Source organism: Malaclemys terrapin, chromosome 9, assembly GCF_027887155.1.
Source record: "Malaclemys terrapin pileata isolate rMalTer1 chromosome 9, rMalTer1.hap1, whole genome shotgun sequence".
Lineage (NCBI taxonomy): Eukaryota > Metazoa > Chordata > Testudines > Emydidae > Malaclemys > Malaclemys terrapin.
In genome coordinates this window covers 82,853,744-82,881,178 of record NC_071513.1, presented here as the reverse complement: position 1 = coordinate 82,881,178, position 27,435 = coordinate 82,853,744, and the positions used below count along the sequence as shown (strand labels likewise).

The following is a 27,435-nucleotide window of genomic DNA, read 5'->3' as shown; positions in this document are numbered from 1 at the left end:
CACACACCAGCTAGTTAGAAATAAGGAAGGGCAAATTAGAGAGAATTCTGTTACTCACCAGCAGGAAGAGGAGATATAATAGATAGCTGCAAAATAGCTATTTCAGCATTACAGCAGCTTGACTCTACTCTATTTAAAAGGCCAGCCCTCCGGAAAAGCATGATGGGAAACACCCCTATAACAAGGCAACTTTGCAGTGAGGAATGGAAATAGCAATTAAGTAATTACTTAAGAAGAAGTAGGAAGGGTAGCCAGGTGGATTTGCTGCATGTTTCATACCTATCTATAAGGTAATCAGTGAAGGTCATTGTTTATGAATAAATACAACAATGATTTCTCTAATGTTAGCATTTCTATCTTTAGGCTTCCTATATACTAATGGAAGCTCTACTAAATCTCACGTTTTACCCTAGAGGCAATTACTACAATAAAAGTTGGACAAATTACTGCCTTCATCTGGGGAAAAAAGCCCTAACCGTTAAGTACAGAAGAAAATAATCTATTGGTAAGTATATAACCACCTTAGAACAGGAAAAAACTGTAAATTCTACACACAATTCTGTAAACGGGGAGTAATTACCATGTAACCACTGAGTTGTCTGGTTATTAGAGAAAGAGAACTGCTCCAACAAAGCATCTGATAGGTAAGAGAGCATGCCATTCTTTCAAACTCTTCTTAATCTTTTAATATTATGGCTATTGAACAAAGGGATGAGGAAGAGCCCTGGTCTTCTTTCAGTATGATAGCAAGAGAGGTTTGCTGAACTGAGAAACTTCTAAGCTTCCAAGGCTGTCAGACACTAACAATTGTTATTTATTTATACAAGGGCACAATTTTTCCTCATATTCATTTTAATAGGAACTGTAATTGTGGATGTGAGGGCAGAATTGGACATTAGGAACCTATTGCCTTTTGAAGTTTTTGAGAGTCCCTTTGGAATTGGTACAGGTGAGCAAGGATCTGTTGGACAATTAGTCATGTTAGTCATGGTAAGGTGGACAAATGGAGACACAAAATTTCAATCTCTGACATTTAAACTGAAGATAATCTCAAACATTTGTGTTTTGTCTGTCTTATGGCATCTGTAAAGAAAAGAGGGCTGCAGAAGCAAAAAAAATTACCCTCTGGAGGATTTTGGACTGCCATGGAGCTCGTTACCTTTCTTCAGTGCTTCCATAAGTGGTTGTATACAGTAAACATTGGTTAATAGGAATAGGGAGGAATATGAGATCATAAAGGAGTCAAGCAGCTGCAGCAGTTTGCGCCTGATGTTTCCTATGGCTGTAGCTAAACCACTTATTCTAGGCTATTTTGACAGTTTGGGAGGGGGCATAAAAACAATTTTAGAAAATTTGCCAACATACATAAACTTCAGGAGACGGTCAGAAGCAGTTCAGTAGCTGCCTGCTTTATTGACACAAGTAATTGGAAACACTGTGCAATGACCTTGGGGTCACTCAGATTTAGAATAGTTTTCTTTGGGCTGAAGAGAGTTAGTTTAGGTAGGCATGTCCTATGACAAGATTCATGCTGCGAATTTAACTGTACAGGGAGCCCTAGAGACATTTTAGATGCCTCCTTTAGTTAATCAGGTTTTCATGACAGTAAACAAGAAAACAATGCTATTAATCTTGGATTACAAGAAGCGTAGGGGAAGAATTAGTGGGACAGAGCAAGGAGATTAAGTCAGTTTTCTTCTCTTACCCAAGTAGCTATGCTGGATGTTACATGCGTTATTTCACACTCTCTTTCAAATTAACAAACAAGAAAAAGTCCTGGACATATCCTCAGCTGGAGTACATTCCACTGATTTCAACAGAGCTATGCTGATTTACATCAGTGAAGGATCTGTCTCAAAGAACAGAATAACCATGGGATTGGCAAAAGAGATGATCAGTGCACTGATCAAACTGAATCACTATATATTAATATAGAATAAAAAACACTGTTAGAAATACATGATAAATAACTATTTATTTGGTTAACAGTTACAGCAAAAGATTTACCTTGACACCTATTTTTATTAAAGGAAAAGTATTCAATACTGTCCTAAATATATACACATGTGCACACACACACAATAAATAAATTTATTGTTAAATTATCTTTCAATATTCTTAAACTAAATCACAGTAAATTTTGTATCACCTATATTTGGTTGTTTCAATAAACCACAGCAGTATAAACTCAGGATACACAACACAAAACAGGATTACATATAGTAATCAAAAGGGAAGATAATCCTTGAAGCAATGATGCAAGAACAAATCTTAACTGCATTAAAAGGTAACAAGATCCGGTTTAAATCACCAGCAAGGGAAGATTTTGGGTAATCTCTTAAATACAGCATATAAATTTACAAGTAAGGCAAATTGTTTCTGAATTTATGCACTGGAAAGGTCAAATTCTAACCCACTCTCCCAACAGTTTAAGAAATCAGGAAGTATACATACTCATCTCAAATATGCACTAAGGCCTGATGCTGCAAACTTCTCCAAGCAGACTGATCCCAGGTGCCCACACAAAGCCCCACTAAAGTCAAGTGAAGTGTCTTGCCTAACTAGGGTATGTATCTTAAAAGCACTTGGAGGAATACTTACAAGATACTCATTGGGATAATTCCACTGGCACACTACTTCAGCACTTCTTAGCTGTTGTGGCAACTTTAAAACCACAAACCAAACCTCTAAATTATTGCTGAGTAAGAAAAATATGTTAATCACATTGACCAGTCAATATTTACTGTATCACATACAGTATTGCACAATATCGAACTGTTGCAACTATTTACAGTACATACAATGTTATTTTGTGCTACCTACAATATGTAATATTATCATACTATCCTCAAAGTCTTAGGTCTTGTGGACTAATGACTGATTTTAACTTGCTCTAACAAGGTCACAGAATTTAGTTAATGTTCACAGCATATTGCTGCAGTGATTAGATCTTTCCAACTTCAATCAGCGATTATTTTTTGTTTTAATTTAAAAATTATTTGATCTTTAATTTGTTTTTAGAAGTAATATTTAAACTCTAGTGAAAGGTTACAGAGGTGAACAATTAATTTTTGATTTTTAGTCTGTACATTTGACAGCACTTACCGTATAGACCGTTTCCCTACAGTTAAATGTTTTTCTTGTTTTATACAGGTGTCACAAGGCAAGACAGTAAAGGATTTAAAATTTAGAAAATGTAAAACCACAAAATTTAGCAGGGGAACTCGGGGGCAGATGTGATAACAAACTATTATTTTGTAAATTGGATATGTTTCAAATTGAGTGTCCCTTTTAATATAGTTATCAGAATTTATACAAAAGGAAAATGCTGAATAATCCATATGAAGAGAGACAAGATTTAGACTTTTCAAATGGTGAGAATTCTTTTGTTGACAATCTTATGGCAGTTTTTGTCAGCAAAAAGTTTAGTTACTCTTCAATACACATTTTGGACAAAATGATTTATTTATCCTTGTCTATATTGCTCAAAGTATATAAAATGAAAAATGTACCTCCCAGTAATCCTGCATTTGCAAAAAAATGCAGTCAGTCTTTTATCTCTAATTTCTAATGATTAGACCATATGTATGCAGAAGGCTGAAAAGAGAGGAAGGTTGTGCAAAACGTAGATATACAGTAATTTATAAGTACATTCCACACAACATGCACTAAACAGGTATTATCTTAATGAAAATAATGTTCACACACCAAGAAGAGAACAAATGCACAGAGTAAAATTCTGTACTGGACTGTGTGTGAGATTCCCAATTATTTTAATGGGAATTACATGAACAGACCCATTGCATGTGCTTATGCATTCAGAATTTGGCCTTTGGATTAAAATCACTCAATTAAAGGCTTCATTTTTCTCTTGAGGTGAATGAAATCCAGCCCTGTATGGAAAGCCCACACAAGGCCTTCGCACTACCCTATTCTGAAGGCTTAAAAAACCTTAAATGATATGTATGCCTTGCGAGGACTTGTGGCACATGGGTGAATTTCAGCTGGTGACTTTATATTTCCATGTTATCATTAATGAGCTATATATGTGTATCTACAAAATATAGACCTGCTGTTTACATATGGTGGCAGGATTAAAAATGTTCACACAGCCTTAGCATTTACAGTTTAGTTATACTACATTTTGCCGCAACAGCTTGCTAGGTTGAGAAATATCTGCGTTGAATTACAATAGTATTATCCAGCACTCTTCTGAGTTACTTTACAATATGGAATATGCCATGAGATCATATATTCTAGGTATTTCTAGAGCATTCCTCACTGTAGAACACAACACATTGCAGGAGACAAAGGACTAAAATGGGGTAATTCAGAAGAAAGTGTGTTGATTACATGTGCCATCTTAGCACTTACAGTACAGTAGACATTAAATAATATTTTCTTTTGTAGTATCTTCACAATATTACAAAGAACAAGCCACTGACAATTAGCTTGGTCCCTATGCAATTTTAATCTTTACTCTGTGAAAAAACTTCAAGTTCTCCAAATGTAAACTTTATTGAAAAAAAAATAACAGTATATAGAGACAGAAATGTTATGAATCCTCTTCGTTCACAAGTAAGGGTTCCACTTCTAATGCCACTAAACTGGGTCTTCTCTTGTTCTGCTTGCGATACATAATAAATTGTGCCGTCATCTGGATATTTTGGGTAAGGAAATGAACAACCTGAGATATAAAGATGGCATTTTCTGCTCTTTTAGGAACAAAAAAATTGCCAGACAGGATGAAAACCAGCCATCCATCTAGTCCACCAACCAGTCTCGGACAGTGATCACTTTCATTCTTCAGATGAAGGAATAACTCTCTGCAGAAGATTACTATGCCTATAATGTTTCTTCCTAGCTAGTTAACGGCTAGTTTATACTCTGATGCACGAGGGTTAATATCCCTATTTTTAATCTGAACTATGGACATTTCTAAACCATGTGTGTGTAATCCTTCTTCAAATTCTGCTTCACTTGTTCTCAATTATATCTTACAGCAATGAGTTAGTCAGTTTTACCAGTGTGGTGTTCTGGGAATTTAAGATTACTATCTTGTTGGCTGTATTCAGAATTTTTTTTTAAACTCCAAGTGACAGAATACATTAAATTCAGATCTCCTCAGTTATGATGATCAAATTAATACATATTGGGCTGGATCCTGGCGCTCATTCTGGCCCCTATATATGTCACCGGTGACTTGCAGGAGTGTAAAGAAGCCACAATGACCCCCAGGTGAAAGCTCCAACACAGGAGCAGTGTATGACTGACATTGCCCTACACTGTACTCCCTTCTCCCGTAACCCCAGGCAGAGGGCTATGCTGGGGATGGAACCATAGAGAGCATTTCAGAGGCATGACGGAGAGTGGCCACAGTGCTTTGCAGTTGGCCTGTTTTGGGCTACAAAGCAGCCCATAAGCAGATGAAGGGAGCCTACCATAAATGAGAGCAGCCCTTGGGGGCCTGTAGGGGCTACTCTGATCTCCAGCCACACCCAGAATCTGGAGGCACAGAGACAGCTTAAAGATACCTTTGTCCCCCTCCCTCTAAGCCGCACGTTCTGTGCTGTGCCTCCTGGAGGTGCAGCACAGACTAACCCCGTATATACAAATTTGCTCACTTTAAAACACTCCTTTCTTAGCATGGTAAAGGGGCAGAACCACGAGGAGAGAACCCGGTTTTCCAGTCACTTTGTGCTAGAGGTTCAATTAAACAATGCATATTTAGTTTCATTTATTTGTATAACAGCAGTGCATCAAGGCTCCAACTGGGAGATCAGGGTCCCACTGTGCTAGGCACTAAACACATGCTCAGTAACAGATGGCCCCTGCCCCAAAATAGTTTCTAGGCCAAATAAACAAGTCAGAAGGTGGGAGGAGAAACCCACACAGGCACTGAGAGGTGACTTGCTGTAGGTGACATGGCAGGTCAGGGCAGAGCTAGGAATAGAATCCAAGGCCAACTCCCAGACAAGTGTCTCATCTACTAGACCAGTGGTTTTCAACCTTTTTTCATTTGAGGACCTCTAAAAAATTTCAAATGGAGGTGTGGACCCCTTTGGAAATCTTAGTCTGTGGACACACCCTAGGGGTCTGCGAACCACAAGTTGAAAATCACTGTATTAGACCAAACTACCATTAGTGTTTATATCCAACCTTGAAGGGGTTTTGGAGGAGGTGGTGGTGAAGTGGATGGGGTCAGGAAGGAAATTTCAGTCATAGGGACCTGCATGAAAGGCTTAAAGGTCTAGGAAATGGATACAAGGGGGCATCTGTTTACCAGGTATCTTCACGCACACAGTACAATGCATGCCCTTATTCACACAGCTTACCACTATACTTCAAATCCCATTTTACAAATGAAATAGAGTTGCTTTGGGAGGAAACCTGGCACATCAGATCTCTCCTGGGAACACTTTAAACATGTTAAAATAACTTGGCTAGTAGACCATAGCAGTGAGACATTTGACGCTAAGGCATGCTGCTATTTCAAAAAATGTTATTGCCATAGAAGCTTGCTGGAAGGTGCAGGTGGGTAGGGAGGCAATTCTCTACATCCTAGGCGAATCACCCTGCTTTCCCAAAGCTTTACAATACCCCACCTCTGAAGTCCCTTCCAGCTAAAACCTAGGCAGGATTTCCTTCAGAGACAGTAGATAAGCACTCTTATTCACTGCTGTATTAACATGGGACTCTCTCCCTGATTAGAGCTGAGCAAGTTAGCTGCATAGCACTTCCAGCTTCTGTAGATCAGGAAACCAAGAGACCTGGATTTTGATAGGACCTCATCCTGCAAGAGACTGAGCACCTTCTGAGGGTGCTGAGTGCTTTCATCTCCTGATGAAGCATTAAGAGCTCTTGTGGGACTGAGACCTTCCACCAGTGTGAATAAGGAGTTACTCCACTGAAATCAGGCCATAGATCTGGGAGATGGGACAAGTGTGGATCTCCTGCATGCCAGCACTATCATACTTAGCCCATGACCATTAACTGCCTAGTGGCCTGTTTTATTTAATGAGATGAAGAGTATGGGAAGGAACCACCTCCAAATAACTTGCAATGTATAATTTCAGATCAATATTTCCAGCACATTTTTATTACTAGATACACTTATTTGGGGATTTAAGGAATAAAATTAAAGACCGCTAAAGCTCTTGCATATGGAAGCATGCTTACTGTTCATGTCCATAACTTTCTCAATGAAAATGAAGGCCTGAGCATGCAGACAGCTTGGCTGGCTCATAGCCATACTAAATTGACAGAACCAAGTCTTGGACAGTCACTGTGAACTAATGGGTCAAAAATTTGTTTTCTAAGTATATAAAGATATTAATGTGCAATACGTGATATATGAAACCATCCTGAGAAAAACAGATGCTGAGAGAGGAGAAAGTTGTATGCTCAGTTGGGAAACTGCCCTTGCTGAATTGCCAGGTCAGGCTTAGATTCTCTGCATGATGTAACTGAATTACAACACAATGAGGTTTTGTAAAAGTATATAATGAATTCCAAACAGTTGCCTTGCAAATCACAAGAGGCAGGACTGATAAGACTCTGGCTATTGTTGCTTAGCTCTGGCTGACTATACTTATTTTTGGCCCTCTAGTAACAATGTAATCTGCAAATAACTATGCAGCATTTCAATGTAGTTTGCTGACAAAGGCCGGACCTAAAGTACTGCCTGGCAAATAAAGCAGAGATGGGGGGAAAATCTCTGTACTAGGGTCTGTCTAATCTAGGCACAAGGCATTGTTTTAGGGATTCAATTTACAGATAAAGACATAAAAAGGTTCAAATGGGGCTGGTTGGGAGGTTTCAAGGTGGAAACCTAATGGCCCAATTCTGTCCATCAGCTACATGGATAGATCTCCCACTGAACTAAATCTCCAGGGAAATCAGTTAAAGCAGCATCCATGTGTTTGAGGGCAGAACTGGGCATTAACTACTCTAATATTTTGCATTTTATAGTACTTTATGATGAAGCTAAAGTAACTGCACACTCAACCAAACTCTTATGCCAACCCAACCCTGTACCTCAACCAAAAGCCAGTGAAGAGTCATGACTCTTCCAATGTCACTAAATAGGAAACAAACCTGGACAACTGGGAAGAAAGTTCCAGAATCCCAACTGACCTACTGAGAATGCCCTCCCCCAGCCATTTCAGTCTAGGGACTAGTCTCTTGGCTAACTTCAGCTGCCACTGCAACAGACATATGTGCAAAAATTCAATAGCAGAAAGTTATGGAGTAACTGGCTGACAGGGGAAGCATAATCCTAACTCAGTCAGTTAAAGGTTGGTTTTGTCCTAGCTGCATGCTGCTTTGTATCCCATCTAATATAACTGTGGATGTTCTCAGAAATTAACAACCAGAAAAGGAAGTTAATCACTCAAAGGCAGTGATTTTACACAACTGAGACATCTCTTCTCCTCTGAAGATTGGGAGCTTTCTATTCCAACTCCCTCTGTTCCCAATGATCAAGAAAGATCCTGCTTACCTCTTTCTGATTTACTCATGACTGTCTAATGTGGTGTGTGAGTTTGCTAGGATTTTCTGCAACAAACAGTAATGAAGCTCTCTTTGGAAAGCACTTATTTCCATATCTTGAGGACGTCTCAAGGCAGGAGGTCTGCTTTTGTTTCTCCTTTTCTCTTGATTACAAAGTTTCTTCAAATTCCCCAAGCCAGGTTGGAAGCATCTGTTTTCAATATAATTTGAACTGGAGGACTACTAGTAGGATTGGATTCAGACTCTAATCAAGTCAAAACTGAGAAATGAATGTCATGTGCACACAAGCATTGCGATTCTGGGCAGTTTGTGGCCAATATCAGAGTTCCTCTTAGGAATACATGATGGAAGGGCATGTACAAATATGCAAGTAGTGTACTGTCATGGTAATCAGCATCAAATTCTGATTTTCCTTTTTGTAAGTATAGGCAATTTTATGTTTCCAGCTAAGACCAAATATTTCAGGGCTTTGTTTAGGGAACGAAAGCTTTGTATGTCCAAACCAGGGCAAAGAGCCATGAAATGTAACAGTCTGCTCATGCTAGAGAAATATGTCATCAGTAATAAAACTACACCTTTTAATTTCAAAACAGGAAATTATCCTCAGTAGTGTATTACCACTGTAGTGAAGTTCTGTGTTCATGTAGTGAAGGACCTTTTACTAGAACTTCATGTCTTCGGATGCACAGAGCAGGGTTGGCTATCCTGAGTGAAGAAGTGAGTTAGTCAATCTGAAGTTTTAACAGTTGAACTGTTTACATGCTTTAAGCGGATTCTCAGACTTCTTTTCACTCTATCCCAACTTCACACTTTAAATATTGTATCCCTCTTCCTCTTGTTAGTTTGAGCTACTGACTTGAAGTTCTCAATCCAGACAGGTCAAGAAAACCTCCTTTAAATGCTAATGCTTAGCAAAATGAAAACTGGAAAATCCAGGTTCTGAGTTCCATACAATTAGATGGTTTGGAATTCTGTATTTATTGACTCAATTGTTGGGATCTCAGTAGTAGCCAATAATCCACAGAACCTTTCATCTAATATTAAGCAGGGAGGGCCTTGGTGTACCAAAACTCATACTACAGTTCTACTGTGTGCAGTTGATTAAAGCAGTACAGTAATGGAAGAAGTTAGTTCACATGAAACTATTCTGCTGTGACAAAACCAAGGTTACGTCTATACTACTGTGGTAAGTCGACCTACATAAGAACATAAGAATGGCCCTATTGGGTCAGACCAAAGGTCCATCTAGCCCAGTATCCTGTCTTCCGACAGTGGCCAGTACCAGGTGCCCCAGAGGGAATGAACAGAACAGGTAATCATCAAGTGATCCATTCCCTGTCGCTCAATCCCAGCTTCTGGCAAACAGAGGCTAGGGACACCATTCCTGCCCATCCTGGCTAATAGCCATTGATGGATCTATCCTCCATGAATTTATCTAGTTCTTTTTTTAACCCTGTTATGGTCTTGGCCTTCACAACATCCTCTGGCAAGGAGTTCCACAGGTTGACTGTGCGTTTTGTGAATAACGTAGCTGGAGTCAACATACCTTAGGCTGAGTTACCGCGGGGTCTACATCGTGGGGGGTCGATGGGAGATTTTCTCCCGTCGACTTATCTTATTCTTCTTGTCGGGGGTAGATTACAGGGATCGACAGGAGAGCGATCTGCTGTTGATTTGGCGGGTCTTCACTAGACCCGCTAAATCGACCACTGGTGGATCGATCTCAGAGCATCGATCAGGGCTGTAGTGCAGACCTGCCCCAAGGCTCCTCCTTGGATGTGTTGCACTTAAATTCATAAGGCTACTAAATAGGAGCCCAAATTCAATATAAAATGGGCTGGTTTTCCTACAACTTGCTGTATTCTCCCTCCTTATCTACATCAAGGCACTGCTGGTTCTTTGACTGGCTTTATAGACAAAACATGGAATTTTAACTGGCAAGGATAATGGGGTAGATAGTTATACAGATGATGAGTGATAAGACCAACAAATATGTTACCATTCACTAGACTTATGAAACAAAGGCTCAATATTGTTCAACAATTTGCAATCAGTAAGAACAATTATCTTCCTAGAATGAGTGCACATATATAGCAATAACTAGCATGCTGGAAACACAAACAATACAAATCCCAATTAAGAGAGTTCATTTAAGACCAAGCTCTTTCTGTCTGTTACAGCAGCCTGGCATGCTAACCCATGTTGTAATATGTGCTATTGTGCATGATTCTTCAAGCATAGTAACTGACTTTAAGATACACTTAAATGCATGGGTGCATATGTTTGTGCCCCTGGCGATGCACTTAGTTTTATGGGCAACTGCAGTGTATGTTCACTACATATTATGTTTTCAAAAATATCTTAATATGCTTCATGTTTGCCCTTTACCTCTAGATGAGTCTGGCAATAAGCTGATTTAAGATATATTTAAAAATGGGCCAGTTTCAGTTATAATCTGCACTTGGAAATAATTTTTGTGCATTTCTCACGTATTAAACACACATTAGCCATGCACAAATGGGCGGGCCGTTGCGCACGCCTAAAACTGAAAATTTGGTCCATTGTGTATTGATTACAAAAAGTAAAGCTATCCAATGCAGCTTTAATTTGGATACCTTATTCAAATTTACTGGCCATCTTATAAAACTGGGCAAATCATTTTTAAAAAGATGTTGTTTCACAATCAGTTTAGATGCAGAATAAAAACCATATAAAATACCAATTAAATCTGAAATTATCCAATATTTACAAACACACATTTGAGAAACTCTTGCTTTAACTGGAAAAGGATACAAAAATATCTAGAAATAGCACTCCAAAGCTCCCAATGAGCCATGGAAGATGGTGTAAAAAGTAGAGGTTTCTGAGAGATTCAGCTGCAGGCATCTTTAAAACAATGCTCAGTCCATAAGTACAGTTTCCCATCATGGCTAATGCAAACAGCAGGTAAGATGTGCCTTCCGTGGATCTTCTTTGGAACTACAAATAAATATTAAAAAAAAAAAAAAAGGAAAATAAAAGTTGTCACATATATTACAGTGACCGGTTATGCATATTTTCCAGTATCAGAGGGGTAGCTGTGTTAGTCTGAATCTGTAAAAAGCAACAGAGGGTCCTGTGGCACCTTTAAGACTAACAGAAATATTGGGAGCATAAGCTTTCGTGGGTAAGAACCTTGCATCTGAAGAAGTGAGGTTCTTACCCATGAAAGCTGATGCTCCCAATACTTCTGTTAGTCCTAAAGGTGCCACAGGACCCTCTGTTGCATATTTTCCAGTTATTTTACTTTTTAACATGCCCCCCAAAATTCAAACACATATTCTTTTTCAGCTAGAAAACATTTATCTATGTTTCTAATGCTTCTGCCTCCATTAGATCTATTACTTTCTGCACCAGAATAATCTAAATCAGTAGTAATGTGCATAGTTCTGGGGAATAATGCACGTTAACTCCTGCAGCTGCAGAGCAGAATGGGACTCTAGCGCATTATAAAATGTTACTGTTTATTTCTTCAGAAATCTGTTACTCCTTCACTTTCTCCAGTGGAGCATTTTGAAAATGCTATAATAGCTTAGTTCAGAGAGGCCTGCTGGACTGGAAATAAACTGCAGTTCACTGTGCCAAGTCTTTTTCAATGTAAGATCAAAATGCATTCCAATGCCTGTCGCTCTCTGCATATATAAAATCTTTCTCTCATTGATAAGGCTAAGATTAAGTCAGGGGTATTTTTGGTAAAAAGTCATGGACAGGTCATGGGCAATAAATAAAAATCCACGGCCTGTGACCTGTCCATGACTTTTACCAAAAATACCCCTGACTAAATCTCTACTTCCGGGGCCCCATTGCTCCGGGGGAGCCCTGCTGGGGAGAGTGGGACCTGCTATAGTGGTGGGGGTTGACTGCCGCCCAGCCGCTGCTGCCAGGGACTGCTCTCTGGATGCCACCCTGGGACCGCTGCTCCGGCCGCCTGGGGACTGCTGCTGCTCGGGCAGTTCCCAGGGCACCCCCAGGACTGCTGCTCAGGTGCTCCCCTGAGCCAGCCACACTGGCCGCTATTCTGCTGCCCGGGGCCGCAGCAGTGGCCGGTGCAGCTGGCCCCAGGCCAGCCCCCGGGACAGCTGCTCAGATGCTCCATGGGGCTGCCCCCAGAACCTCTGCTTGGGCAGTCCCCGGGACCAGCCGCTGCTTCTGTAGTCCCTGGAGCCATCTGGCTGGGACTGCCTGAGCAGTGGCTGGTTCAGCTGGCTCCGGGTTGGTGCCCAGGACTGCTGCTCAGGTGCTCCCCGGGGGCCGCCCCCAGGACCGCTGCTCAGGCGGTCTGCGGGACCAGCCACTGCTCAGGCAGTTCCCAGAGCTGGCCCATGGCCTCCCGAGCAGCGGCTGGTGCGGCTGGCCCTGGGGACCGCCGGAGCAGCTGGGCATGGGTCACTCCAGCAGTGGCCGGTGCTGCTGGCTGTGGGCTGCCTGAGCAGCTGGCCCTGGGGCCAGCTGTTCGGGTGGCCCTGAAGTCAGACGCACCAGCCCCTGCGGAAGTCACGGCGGTCATGGAAAGTCACGGAATCCGTGACTTCTGCGACCTCTGTGAAAGAACTGCAGCCTTGTTCATTGACAGTAGGAAGATTATGAAATCAATAATGAGATCTTTGAAGTCACAGTGGATTATGTTTTAAACTCATTATACTCTATAAACTCTCTACATTGTTTACTTACTTATTTAGTAGAACACTTGGCAATCTAGAGCTGTAAACTGCATGTTTGTTTTTCATGTGCAATGCATGCCTCTGCCCCACCCTTATAAATTCAGATCTACTTCTCTTGTCCTCTCTGAAAGCTGTGCATCTTTCTGGAATCTGCACCTCTCTCTTTTTGGGGGAAAACAGTTTTCCTTCCTTGCCTCTTCCCATTTCAGATAGTCCCAAATGCAAAGTTCAGATTTCAAATGGAAATGGAAGTTTGTGTTCAGTGAGAGGAAGATTCCAGTGCATCAAGCAACAGGAAGCACTATGCAATTTAAGTGAACTCTCTCAAAAATATACTTACGTTTTTATACAGCTGGGGAAATCTAGATCCCAAGTAAAACATGCAAGATACATAGCCACAAATGAAGCCTGACATTTCGATCATACCAAGAGTGTTCTGAAAAACCAACAAAAGCACAAAAAGATTTTGGTTAAAAATGCCTTTTAGCATTTCAAGAGGTTTTAACTTAGTTTAACTTCCTCTCAAGGCCTGCATTATGGCCACTGGTTTTCTGGGACCAGAACTCCCTTCAAAGCAGTTCAATGCTGCTGTAAATGGCCAAAGAGGTGACTGCTAGAAAGAGTTTGATCTTTATCTCAGAGTGGTGCACATCAGAATCAAAGCTAGTGACATGCAACAGTTGGGATTTAAATGCTAAATATTAATGCAAAATGCATCTATTCTCAACAGTGAAATAGCTAGATTTGGTGATTAAAGTCAAAATTAAGAACTACAGCAATGGCCAGCGAAAAGTTAAGCACACTGTGGCAAGACAGTGGGAAACTTAATGAATTTTCTACTGTGTTCAACAGGAATCATGTTAATTTCCCCACTCTACTACATTTTGAAAATAAGAGGCTTCCCTGCTGAGCAATGTAGTTTGTATTACTGTATAGGTAATAAACCAGCACTATTATGAAGATCAGCAAAATGATGGAATATACCCCTCTAGGGGTGCTGGAACAATTTTTATAGTGCAGGTGTGTGTGTGTGTGTGTGTGTGCTGAGAGACATTTAACCAAACTGTAAACCATGTATATAATGGAAACCACATCAAGCCACAGGCAGCACCCCTAGTTCCAGCATCTATGTACTCCTCAACTCTCGTATTAGGCAACAGCAGATACATTTTTTTATTATTATATGGAGATATACCTATCTCATAGAACTGGAAGGGACCTTGAAAGGTCATCGAGTCCAGTCCCTGCCCTTCACAGCAGGACCAAGTACCTGTGCCTGACAGATTTTTGCCCCAAATCCCTAAATGGCCCCCTCAAGGACTGAACTCACAACCCTGGGTTTAGCAGGCCAATGCTCAAAGCACTGAGCTATCCCTTCCCACATCAGAGGGTAAACCTGGGTTTCCAGTCTCCAAATGAGTGCCTATGTTAGCTAGTATCAATGATGAGAAGGTGCATTCATCTGTCACTCTAATTTACTACAGAGTTGTGCATCCTAATATATCTCCATTAGCAAGATAAAGTGCATCTTAAAAAGCATAAATTCATAGCTTGCAAAATTCAAAAGAGGGACAATATCTTCTCAAACTCCTGCCCCTACTCAGGAGAAGGTATATTGCATTACATGAACTATGCTCCATTTGTTTGCACTAAGTCATTACTTCATGTACATCTTTTTCCTCAGTAGGCAGGTACAATAATTGAAATAATGCAGCAGTAGTCTAGATCTAGGAATGGCATTAACAAATATTCTCAGATTGGGAGAACTGTGAGATTATGGTCCTCACTCTTTTGAAGGAAAATCTAAACAGGTTGGGGAGAGGGGAGATTCAGGGCAAGAAAAAGAGCCTGCCTTCGTTCAGAAGATGGAGAAAGATTTATTTAGGTACAAACTATGAAATCCCAGTACAATGCGAACTGAAAGCTTGCATGAGTGCACTCAAGATTTCTTTAGGAGAAAAAAGAACTCAATTCACTGTGACAGATTTTAATGTCTCAATTAATATTTTCAGGCCACAAGTTTAAAAGAAAACAATAGTGATTTTTACTACTGCCTTAAATGACTACCAAAAAAACCCAGTTAATTAGTATATGTAGTTAAACATATTAATTACAAATTATAATCATTTCAGAATTTCCACTCATACAAACTGGAAAGCTGTGTAATGCTTAATTGGCTGCATTTTAATAATACCAGCTGGAAATACAGCCTGATGTCAAATATCAAGACAGGAAGACTGAACTGCAAGACATCTCCACAGCTGTTTTTAGGCAACTTCTATATTTTTGGGGTGGGAGTTTGGCATGTATCCTTCAAACAAATACCCATAATACCGCGCACACAATTTCTAAAGCAATTAGGATCATCATACAAATTCTTAAGAAGCATATCCACAATCCTTACCAAAATTTTATAGTCTTTTTGTGTAGGGGGGAGGTTAACTAAAAAACAAACTACCTTGCTAGCTTCCAGCACAGTACTCTGGTCTTGGTTTCGTAGCAGTAGCTGACTGGGTAAAATTACACACAATGTTATACACATCAAGACCCAGGTTACACAGAAATTCTTCAGGTTTATGCTGCCTACAATAAAATACAATAAGTCAGCTGACAAATGACTTGTTGGCTAGAAACACTGCTATTTGCAACATCTACACGTGAAGACAAAGTTTCATATTCAGTCCACTTTTTAAACTAGCTCCTACTAATACGTTCAGGTTTAGCTAGTACAATAATCAAAAAGCTGCTAAATACAACAGAACAGAACACTCTCTTTCCACAAATATTGACTAAACACCCCAAATACAAAGACATTTGGAATGTAAATTTCATTCCATTTGTCCCAAAGGCTTTGCTGTTAATACAGGACCATCCAGCAAAGCACTTAAGTACATGATTAACTAAGCATATGAGTGGTCCCACTTACGTCAATGGGACTACTCATGCTTAAAGTTAAGCATGCGCTTATGTGACTTGCTGGATTGGGGCTATAGTCACCTACAAAGGATTTCAAAACAGCAGAAAATATTATAAATAATTCAGTAGATAAGGTACCTCCTGTATTATAATACAGTAGTGCCTACAGGCTCCAGATGAAATCAGCACTCCACTATGCTAGAAGCTGTACTGGTATAAAGTAAGAGAAAGTCCCTGCCCTATGAGTTTGCAGTCTAAACAGCCAAGACAAAAGACATATTACTATTGCCATTTAACAGATCGGGATCTGAAGCATAAAGACTAAGGCCCAGATATTTAAAGATATTTAGCTGGTGCTGCACTCCCATTGACTGATTGTCAATGGGATCTAAGATCTTAAATCCCTTTTGAAAATGAATCCAGTCTCATAAATCAATTAGACTTTGCAATATTGAGCGCAGCACCAGCTAAATACCTTTAAATATCTGGCCCTAAACAACTTGCCAAGGTCACACAAGAGTCTGAGGTAGAGCTGGGAACTGAATCCAGATCTCTGGAGTCGCACACCACCACCTTAACCTCCAAACTATCCTTCACCTTCTAGTTAGGCATGAGTGTCTAAGGGGCACTTATGAGTGAAAAGGGGCACAGCAGCCGGAACTGTGAATTTCCTTTTTTTTTTTTTTTTTTTTAAGGTTATGAAATAAAAACAAGAAAAATCAGAGCTAGGGACACACCATGTAATCTTAATCTTGATGTGGTTAGATATTGCATGGATTTAAGAGCAGTTCCATATCTGCTGCCCTGGGTTCTTTATTCAGCTGGACACATCTAAGTTGTAACTCTGTTTTTATTACCTTTCTTAGACCTTTAGTTTTAATATTTATATTTTGACTTTAAAATGTTACTACTGATATGGTCAGGTATGCTGTTCTTCCTGAACTTTTACAATTCGAACAGAACTTTGACTGCTATTGCAATATAAATGGACGACTGAAAATTTTCCAAGATTAAACACTATAATTATTGGCAGGATTTTATGAAGCAATTCAAGTAATTTCATTCCTTTTCCATTAGGTCTTTTTCACTATGTATAGTTACAGATACAGAACACATGAAAATGTCAAGATATTTTATACCGTTAGCAAATACAAAATAAAAAGTCCAACTTTGATCAAAATCAGGGAAACTAATTGAACAGAGCCTAATGGAAAGAAATACAAGCTTTCAATCTTCTTTTTACATATGCTTAGATAGCTGAAAGTAAATAGTAAAACCAAGAAATAAGTTAAAGCAAGCAACTAGATTCCACAATATTTATTGCATTTTTTTAAACACCTATATAAAGTGACAGTCTTACATAGAAAATACTCACAGCTATTACAGTATTTTGCCAACTAGGAATATGTAACAAATTCTGAATAGACTAGTTGAATTTAGGGACAAATATAAATTACCCTGCAAATATTGTAAGTCATGCCCTAAGCAGGAAGAATGGGATTTTCATAGGGGCCTAAGAACACTTTAACTGGGATTTGGATGCTCACCTCCATTTAGACCCCTCTGAAAACTCATACCTAAAAGTTCAAGAAAAGTATATCAAGGACCAAAGTATTCCACTTCATATTGTGGTAAATGAATTAACTGTTGAAAATCTTACATTTTGTTGTCTTCTGATTCTTGAGCTTATAGTAGGCAAACTGTGAGATCACAATGATGTCCATGTTAACATAAAAGATGGCAGTGACGAGCTAAAAGAAATCATAAGATGCACCTTCTTATACATTCAACAAAACAGGACTGTATTTTTGGAAAAGATTTACATGATGTAGAGAACACAGAAATGATAAGCGCCAAAATTTTGCAAAAAAGCTGTTTAGGATACAAACCAAGTTAGATTGCTGCAGTGTACTGTAGTATATATTTGCAGTAAGACAAATTCCTGGTCTTTAGACCTGAGGCAGCATAGAGCTTGAGCTATGCAGTCCAACTACTGCTTCAACTGCAAAGGTTTAAACAAATTTTAAAGGAATGTGGCACAATCCCTATCTGGGCTAGGTATTGAATCCCTTCCCTTGCCCAGAGATGTGTCTCTGCGCCACCCGGGAAACCAGAAGTTCACTTAGGAAGGCAGTGTGTACGCTCACTGCCTCCCCATACTAAAAGGGTGTGGCTTTCTTTCCTGCTATTTCCCAGCTGGGGAGATAGAATGAATAATGCTGCCTGAACAGGGATCTTCTGGCTGACAGCTGCAGAACTGTGTTATAAACTGGAATTAGTCTCCACCCAGTCCTGGTCTCCCTTATGGCCTGTGACAGCCTTCCAGGTTATGAAGCATACTTTTTTTAAAGCAAGAAGGGAAGGTAAATCGGTAAAGGCAGAAAGGGTTGCAGATCCAGCTAAAGTATCATTGGTATTTTTCACAGAGAAATCTTCCTATTCTTGCAATAAGTACCCGTTTCAAGTTATTCACGGATAAACCCATTATTTGACCTAGTTCCTTTCCTTTACTAGTAGACAACCAGCCAAGGAAAAGGGGTAAGAGCTTCAATTTAAAAGGCTATCAGTGGAATCTCCATTATTGGGTATGTTTAAGAGCAGGTTGGACACAAACCTCTCAGGGATGGTCTAGATAATACTTAGTCCTGCCTTGAGTGCAGGGGACTGGACTAGATGACCTCTCGAGGACCCTTCCAGTTCTATGATTCTAACTTGGAGAACTGGTCTGAAATCAACAAGATGCAATTTAACAAAGCCAAGCGCAAAGTACTTCACTTAGGACAGAAAATTCAAAGCACAAATACAAAATGGGGATCAATTGGTTAGGCAGTAGTATTGCAGAAAAGGATCTTGGGTTATAGTGGATCACAACTGAATGTGAGCCAACAGTGTGAGGCAGTTGTGAAAAACCTAATATTCTGGGGTGTATTAACAGAAGTGTTGTATGTATGACATAGGAGGTAAATTTTCTGCTCTTCTCCACACTGCTGAAGTCTCAGCTGGAGTACTGTGTCCAGTTTTGGGGTCCACACTTTAGGAAAGATGTGGACAAACTGAAGACAATTCAGAAGAGAGCAACAAAAATGTTCAAAGTCTCTGACCTATAAGGAAAGGTTAAAAAACACTGGATATGTTTAATCTTGAGAAAAGAAGTCTGTGGGGGACCTGGTAAGTCTTCAAATATGTTAAGAGCTGTTATAAAGAGGACTGTGATCAATTATTCTCCATGTCCTCCGAAGGTACGAAAAGAAATAATTGGCTTAATCTGCAGCAAGGGAGATTTAGGTTAGATATTAGGAAATGTTTTCTAACTGTAGGGACTGGAATAGGTAACCAAGGAAGGTTGTGAAATTCTCATCGAGGTTTTTAAGTACCAGTTAGACAAAGATCTGTCAGGGAAGATCTAGGTATAGTTGGTCCTGCCTGGGTTGGGGGATGGACTAGATAACCTCTTAAGGTCCCTTCCAGTCCTACATTTCCATTATTCTAGAACAATTTGATTTTGTTGTTAGACTACAAAAAGTTAATTGACTCCACTCACTCCCAACCCGACTTATTAGGGAAACTTACTTTGAAAGTAAACTGAAAAATTCCCACTGAACTTTTATCAAATAAAGCCCATTTAGTCTACTTAAATGCTTAATTGTGTGAAATGGTTTATGCAATACAAGTAACAGTATAAAAGGAACTAGCTGGTGATACAAAATCACTCCTACTGTGCTAACAAAGCCACACAATACAAACTTATAAAAGGGTGATAATTTCCTTTTCTAGTATCTGTCTCTCTCTGCAACAGCGAAAAAGATAAATTTTCAAAATGATAAATCATCATGTAGAAAAGCTTATTACCTGAATTGGCAGTTGATTTGTTAAATAACAGCCTATGAAATTTGTAAGGTCCCCACCAATCCAACACAGCAAAAAGCCCAGAGAGAGTGCTTGGTCCACTTTTCCATTCTGATAAGCAACATAAATTTGACTATGAAAAAAAAAATCACAAGAGATGCAAACATGAACTGTTTGAATTCTTTAAATACATTTTACTTTAAAAAAGCCCAGTCATGAGGAATTTCCTGTAGAAGGACTAAGCGACTAAACTAGTATTTTGAAAAAAATAAGTCCGGCTCACTATTTCTGGTTCTCTTAAGCCTAGAAACAAAATGCTCAACCCTGTCCCCAACACTGTTTGCTTGCATGTTCTATTTTTCCATGGCATGGAGTGAAACACACCATTTGTTGGACAGCAGAACCGAGCTATTAGTGTTTGATGTACAGTGGTGTAGTAACCATCTTTAGTAATGCTGAAACTAGAAAATCATTCACATTTAGCAATAAAATTGCTAGGGATACACAAAGCTTCTATGACAGAGGGTATGAGAGTCTATTAGGCAGATTAATGCAATTCTCACCAACATCACAGTTTTAATGTAAAGATGCCTTTCAAATAATATTTCAGAGGCTCAAAAATGGTTTTATTCTTCATGATTTCCAGACACCCTTTACTAGTTCAGTAACTAGTATTCTCCCTATGTGGACAGATTTTTTTTATTTGGACTCGATTCCATTTAGTTGAGACATTTTCATCTACTCAACTCCTGCCATCCCCTGCCTGCATAAGCACCTCACACAACACTGCAGAAATGCTGACTGACACTCTGTTTCTGACCTTTTCTCGGTCCCAGTGTCCATTGACCAGGAGCAGCAGGATAGTATGTGTGACATAACATGTGGTTTAAATAAATATTAGTCCACTCTCCACTAAAGACTGCGGGTGTGTGCACACATTCAAGTGTAGGGGAGATGAGGTGAGGGTGACATAGGCCATGTACATTACCACTTCTGTCGGCCAAACTTATGTCCCTCAGCAGTGTGGGGAAAAAACCCACCCCCCTGAATGACGTATGTTTGGCTGGCATAAGTGGTAGTGTGCACAGTGCTATGTTGGTAGGAGAGCTTCTCCTGCTGACATAAAACCACCTCCAAGAGCGGCGTTAGCTATTTTATCGATGGGAGCTCTCTCCCCTATTGGCACAGAATGGCTATACGAACGATCTTACAGTGGCGCAGCTGCCTCGGTGCTGCTGTAAGCTCGCTAACGTAGTCATGGGGCCTTATTCTCATTTGCTCTCAGGGGCAGAGATTTGTGTCAGATTGGCACAATAGAATAAGTACATCAAGCTCTTTTGCCAACCACCAAATACTGTTCTAAACATGAACATCATACTACTTTGGCGTATGCTATTATGCAGATGGAAACAGAAATGTATCCAAGATCAACTTTAAAAAGGCAGCTTTTGAAAAAGGCTTCAGGCAAGATTACTCGTGTGAATCTGAAGACTGCTTAAGATTTTAAACTTACGGTAGTGCAGCAAACAGAAAACAGACAATGGAAATCAGTCCTATGACAACACTCCAGTACTCCCACGCATTTTCTACACATTCTTCCAAGAGATGCCAAATCCATGGTGTTCCATTTATACACAATCTCCTATTCTCTACTGGAGAGATATTGAAAGCATGTGTATACAGCTGAGGAGCCATCATTCAACTGCTGAGATTCAATTTCAGAAGTTTATTTTTGCCTCTGTTTTTACCCCATGCAAATCCGCAAATCCGTTTATCAATGCTGAATATCCTCTCTCTCAAAAGACCTCCACATCCAGACGGATGACTTGATATAGCAGATATTTCCAATCTTATAAATGGACCTGCCAAATTCAATGACACAAAATACAGCCAGTGTGACTATATCAATTTAAAAGACCAAATCAAAGTTTTCAGTAATTTAGCCACAAGAAACATTGTTTGGGAACATAAAGTCAAACAGAATAAAACTGCAAATACAGACTCTAATCCATAATGTACTTGCTTATATTTACTGCTTATTAAAAAGGACAAATGGCACTGTCCAGAACCAGGTATTACACAAGCAGATACTGTACAGGTTACTCCACACAATGTACAAATGCATAATCCTAATTTACGTCACCTGTGGCATTCTAGTACCTTTGGTAGAGACTGACAGTTGTGCAGTGGTACCAAACTTTAATATATCCGTAATGTGAAAAAACTATACACTAATCAAGCAACTCACTTCCCCTTCAGACCAAAGCCAGGTTTTGAATTGAGGCCTCTTAGGGTAAGATTAGCCCAATGAAATAATGGGCTACCAAATACTCTTTTTAATGATAATGGGTCAGATTGTGAACCCCTCATTCACATGAATACCCGCATTGACTTCAATGTAACTGCTCACGTAAGTATTGCTTATCAGTGCAAATAAGGACTTCATATTCTGGTTCTCTGATATGTGTATGCATTAAAAAAAAATAAAAGAAAAAAATCTGTTACCACAGAATAGGATTCTGTTTAAACTTGGTCTGGAGTCTAAATAACAAACTATTGATTTCTTGTAACTTTCCAAATAAGTCCTCCACAAAACATCATACTCTCAATGGATTTCTAAAAATTGCTTTCCCTTTATTATAAGTTTGGCAAGTTTTATATTTCTGTATTTCAAGTAAAATACCCAATATTTTAAACTTTTTTGTTGTTGTTTGCTTCAGCTGGTAAGTTACATTTATTACTTGAAAGGCTCAAGAAATCTCAGTTTTTCTAAACACAAATAAGGCATGCCTCAGCACTGAGTAAAATTAAAACAAAGAGCTTTCAGGAAGTACAAGTTTATTTTCAATATGCCACTGACCAAGTATCATGGAATGAACTAGAAAACAAGCTTTCCAAGAGTGTTGTGGAGGTGTCAGTAGCAACTCCAGAGTGAAGCCTGCATGAAGATACCACAGATCCACATGTATGATATATGGATTTCATACCCTGTAAGTGGGGCCGGGAGGGGAATTACATGCATCAGCACCACACTGATAAATCTTACTCTTAGGTTAATGACAGAATTTCATGAAAGTCATTTCAGGTTTCTAGAGATTTTATACACACACTTCCAAGTACATAACAGGAATGATTAATATCTGTGTGAGAGCACACTCTTCTACTGTAGGTAACAGAACCATGTTAGATTATGTAGCCAGTCTGTAAGGGATTGGGTTGAAGCTGTTTTTATAATACAAGAAGCTATTTTCAATGTCTTTTGAAATCTTACAGGTTGAGGGCATAGAGTAAATGCTGTACATTATAAAATTGGGATTAGCTTTACCCTTCCAGGGCCTGTTCTATATTTCCATGAGACCTCTGGTAGCTGTGTCATCATAATGTGGTGCAGGCTGGGGTATCACATTGCAGATGGAGCTGGATAGCCTTGTAGGGGAATTGATGTCACAGGGCCTATAAAATTTTTTTTTGACATTGTACTGAATCCCCCATTTAGCCTGGCTAGTGAATGGTTCAGCACTTATTGCTGAAGTTACTGATCTTTGTAGCCATTTCTGCAAGTCACTTTTAAAGTTTAACAACTGTGCGTGGATGGTTACAGGGGAGACAGGCATGTTTTAGATACACTTGCCTGATCCTGCACCACTGAAGTCATGGACCACGCTAATTGTTAGGCATGACGCCAAAGGGCAAGCATCTTCAATCACCCAGCAAGTATTATTGTTGTGATAGATTCTTACATTTTGTAAGGGTTGGTTAACAAGTAATGATCTGTGCATCTACGGCACCCATATAATCTGAATATTTAGCTGTCAGATTCCATTTCTCACAATGCCTATTTCACAGATCTGTAGAATGGGCTAGATAAATGAGCAATTTGATTAAACACTGTTCAAAACTATGGTTCCAATGTTGTATACCTATGTGGGTATTGAGTATAAGCAGGCTAATAAGGATACAGTCACCTGACTTCACTGTACGTTAACCTGTCCTCTTCCATCATGGTGCCCCCCACCCCACCCCCAACAAACAAACAAAACTGCAGCCATTACAGAAAACCAAACACTTCAAAAGGTGGTGGAGACTACATGGGCCACAGACTCTTCCCAGGTGAATGAAATCTTTGTCTTTAGCCTCTTGCCACACAACACATTTAAGGCATGTGGTTATTCAGGGATTATTTTTACTTAACATTTACGTGGTACCCTAACTTCAGTGCTGGCAACTCCTGTGAATTTGTTGTAAATCTTGGAATAATTGCTTATTTCTCTTAAAGCTCCAGCTATTGGAGTAATTTTGCACAGTGTTTTGCAACTCTAAAAGTCATGATGACAAAATCATCAGCTCTGTTAGATGCGGGGACCCTTGTATGTTATCCACCCAGCCCTACTCACTATGACAAAGATCTGGGGAAGGCTTAAAACCCACATTCTTCTGTTGCTGCTGGGATCATGCTATTCCTAGGCCAGGGTCAGTGTCCTTTTGTTCCTTTCGGGGGTTGTTTTAACTCAGTTCAGTGTTGCACTGGGAAATGAACTGAAATGAACAAACGCCCATATCTATTATGATGGTGGAATATTGCAGGATTTCCTGGGCTCAGACCAGTTTAGTCCACTTGAGGACGCTAATACACCTTTTCTTCCCTTCTGGACAGAAATTTTAAACTTTTTCCAACAACTTCTTAAAGCTCATGAGTTTACTTTTTTTCATTAGCTTCCTCAAAACTGACTACGTTCCCTGAGGAGAGACAAGAGGATAAGGAGATAGGTACAACAGAAAGAGAAAAATGTGTTGTCTGAGTCACCAGTGATAATAAAAGAAAATGTATGGAAGCATCAATCTTTTGCTTTCACCACAACTCTTTATGTGCACAACACTGTATTTCTGTAAGAGGGTAAAAATTTTTTTTCCTCTAGAGATTTTACTGGCTTTTCTTTTAAGATTACTGTACATTACTGTAGTTACTGCCATTCAGTCCTTGGAAAAATATTCTAAATTACATTCTGTTTCTGCCATAATGAATGACTTAGACCACAGTACTCAGATCTCAGAAAGACTTGTAATAAGGGCTTGTCTACATGAGGAAATTGATCAGAAGAGCTATTGTGCTTTAAATTCCCACCCTACCTTAACCCAGAAAACTTCCCTAGATAGACAAGCCCTAAGATTATATTGAGGAGAGGAAGGCTGGCCTTCTAGTAAAGTGGCTGTATTAGGACTCAGGAGATCTGCCATAAACCTCCTGTGTCTCCTTGGGAAAGTTGTAGGAAGGCAAATTTTCACAAGTGGCCACTGAGTTTTGATTGCCTCTCTTCTTGGATGCCAAGCAATGAGATTCCCTTACAGGTGCCTGACTATGAATGTATGGGTTTGAAAGTGGTCCCCCCTCAGTTTCAAATAATGATATTGACTAAAGACAGCTTGAGACTTTGGAAGGTAAAAATCAGTTAGGAATACATAAATACACATATTGGACAACAAAATCAGTGGAACTAGTCTACATGATAAGACTTACGACTTATTTCATTCACTTGATCCTCCTATTTTATTCCTACAACTCTTTCATGTTCCTATTTTCTTTAAATAATCCTTTTACTGGTTGCATGCTCTCAGCATGGATGATTTTCTCTTTAGGCTCACCAATCAAATATGTATGTATCACATTTGGAAAAATATAATAATAATATTTTTTTTCAGTATGGAGCTCCCAGTTTATCCTGGTAAAATTCAGCTGGAGAAATAAAGTCAATTTTTGAAAGGGGACAAGCCATCCAAGAGCAAGGTGAGTAGTAGCAGCATGTGGGCTAAATGGCCATCTCACAGGTACATTGAAAGACTGAACACTGGTCAAACACAAGCTGCCCAAATCCATCCCAGAGGCCTTTGCCCTGATTCTCACAGTCTTTCCAAGAACAGGAATCCTTCAAAGGTGCCACTGGGGGAGCTGGCATAATAATGTATAGAAGTGGTTATTAAACTTTTTTGTATTGTGATCCAATCAGAAACAATCTTGGCAATATCATTCTCATAATCCTGAGCCCATATCTTCCCCGAGGCAAATATAGTACTGGGTCAGAAGAAGAAAAAGTAATGAGGATGTATTAAAAGCCAGCAAATGAAAATAATTTAACTTTAATCTGGATGCTGATGTTATTTTGTTACACACACTTCATACCAGAGCTCTCTCTATTTCCTGTCTCTGAGGAGGGCCAGAACTACATTTAGTTATGAACTCTCCTTCAATTTGCTCTGCCCCCATGTGCATTTGCTACTCCTCCCTGCAATATTTATTCTGTGCCCTCTGTAAATGTGATCAGCTGAATTTACACCACAGAAAGGTAATAGGCAGTCATGTATGGCCAGGGCCAAAGGGAGATCAAAGTGGAGCTGTTTGAGGGAGGGAAAACAAATCCAAGAGGAGGGCAAAGCAAAGCACCAACCTGGCAGTAGCTACCCAGCTTCCAAGTAGGAAATCATCAGGCAAAGGGAGGGAGAAGCCCCAGTCCCAGGCTGAAGCTCACGGGCCTTTGCCTGTTACCTAGCTCACCAGAAGGTCCCTTCCGGGGGCACAAAGTCCCTGTGAAGAGGGAGGGGAGGAAGTGAACCCCAAAAAGCATAATAAAGAGCAGGGATCCCTAGGGCTGCCCCCCCTGCAGACAGGGATCCCTGGGGCTGCCCCCAACTGACTCCATCGCCTACACGAGGATCCCTGGGGTTGTCCCCAACTGACCCCACCGCCTACACGGGGACTCCGGCCCCGTAACCTCACAGCCCAGCGCGGGCGGGGATGGTCCCCTCCCCCTGCCGTTGAACCCCCAGCGCAAGCCCTGCGCGGCTCCTTGCAGCCGAGCCCCAGAAGAACGGGGTCCCTGTCCCCGGCCTCCCTCCAGCCCCTCGCCTCCGCACGCAGCAGGGGAGCGCTAACCTGCCTCTGTCGCCCCATCGCGGCTACAGCTCCAGGGCCTTCCCCAGAGTCCTGCCAGCCGGCCTGGCCCGGCCCGGCCCGCAGGCCGCTCCCCCGGCCCCGCCCAGCCCCGCGCGGGGGGAACGGAGAGCTCGGCAGCCGGAGCGGAGCCAGGGCGCCCTCTGCAGGCAGCTGGGGGGTGTCTGCTCGTCACACGCCAAGCGCATCGCACCACCGACTCGGCACACGACACAGACACTCAATGACGCAATGCCCACCCAGAGGGAACCACACACCACACACAATCGGCATACAGACAATATACACACACACACAGCTGTACTCAGGCACTGGCATGCACCCACAGCACATAGCCATGAACTCTGTCACACACACACCAACCCACTGTGACTGACATCATACACTGTAACCCAACATAAACAGACCTATAGAAAACATACATGCACGGACTCATAATACACATGTAGCCACAACATACACATACACTACTAGAGTCCTCGGGCGGCTCTAATACACAGATACCAATTGCCGCAAACA

The 27,435-nt window shown here is 40.4% G+C and overlaps 1 protein-coding gene across 4 annotated transcripts; it reads right to left on the bottom strand.

Moving 5' to 3' along the window:
- Positions 1-1,956: 1,956 nt before the first annotated feature.
- On the bottom strand, positions 1,957-26,984 carry LOC128842949 (lysosomal amino acid transporter 1 homolog). 4 transcript variants are annotated; one of them, XM_054039310.1, is made up of 10 exons: positions 26,899-26,984; positions 26,414-26,550; positions 21,487-21,835; positions 19,977-20,106; positions 17,788-17,878; positions 17,675-17,704; positions 15,670-15,794; positions 13,552-13,647; positions 11,305-11,490; positions 1,957-4,657 (listed from the first exon to the last, which is right to left on the bottom strand). In XM_054039310.1, the coding sequence occupies exons 3-10, from the start codon at positions 21,669-21,671 to the stop codon at positions 4,556-4,558; spliced, it is 945 nt and encodes a 314-aa protein (XP_053895285.1). In that variant the 5' UTR covers positions 21,672-21,835; positions 26,414-26,550; positions 26,899-26,984; the 3' UTR covers positions 1,957-4,555. The 4 variants fall into 4 exon arrangements, with proteins under 4 accessions (XP_053895285.1, XP_053895288.1, XP_053895287.1 ...); XM_054039313.1 differs by having other exon boundaries at positions 21,722-21,835; XM_054039312.1 differs by lacking the exon at positions 17,675-17,704.
- Positions 26,985-27,435: the final 451 nt, after the last annotated feature.

What these genes read in the sequence shown, in the direction of transcription:
- LOC128842949 (XM_054039310.1), bottom strand. Translation starts at nt 21,671, where the DNA reads ATGATGGCTCCTCAGCTGTATACACATGCTTTCAATATCTCTCCAGTA. An exon ending in TTTCTGTTTGCTGCACTACC is followed by an intron (nt 20,107 to 21,486) that starts GTAAGTTTAAAA and finishes TTTTTTTCATAG; the next exon opens with TCAAATTTATGTTGCTTATC. An exon ending in CTGTGCTGGAAGCTAGCAAG is followed by an intron (nt 13,648 to 15,669) that starts GTAGTTTGTTTT and finishes TTGGTTTTTCAG; the next exon opens with AACACTCTTGGTATGATCGA.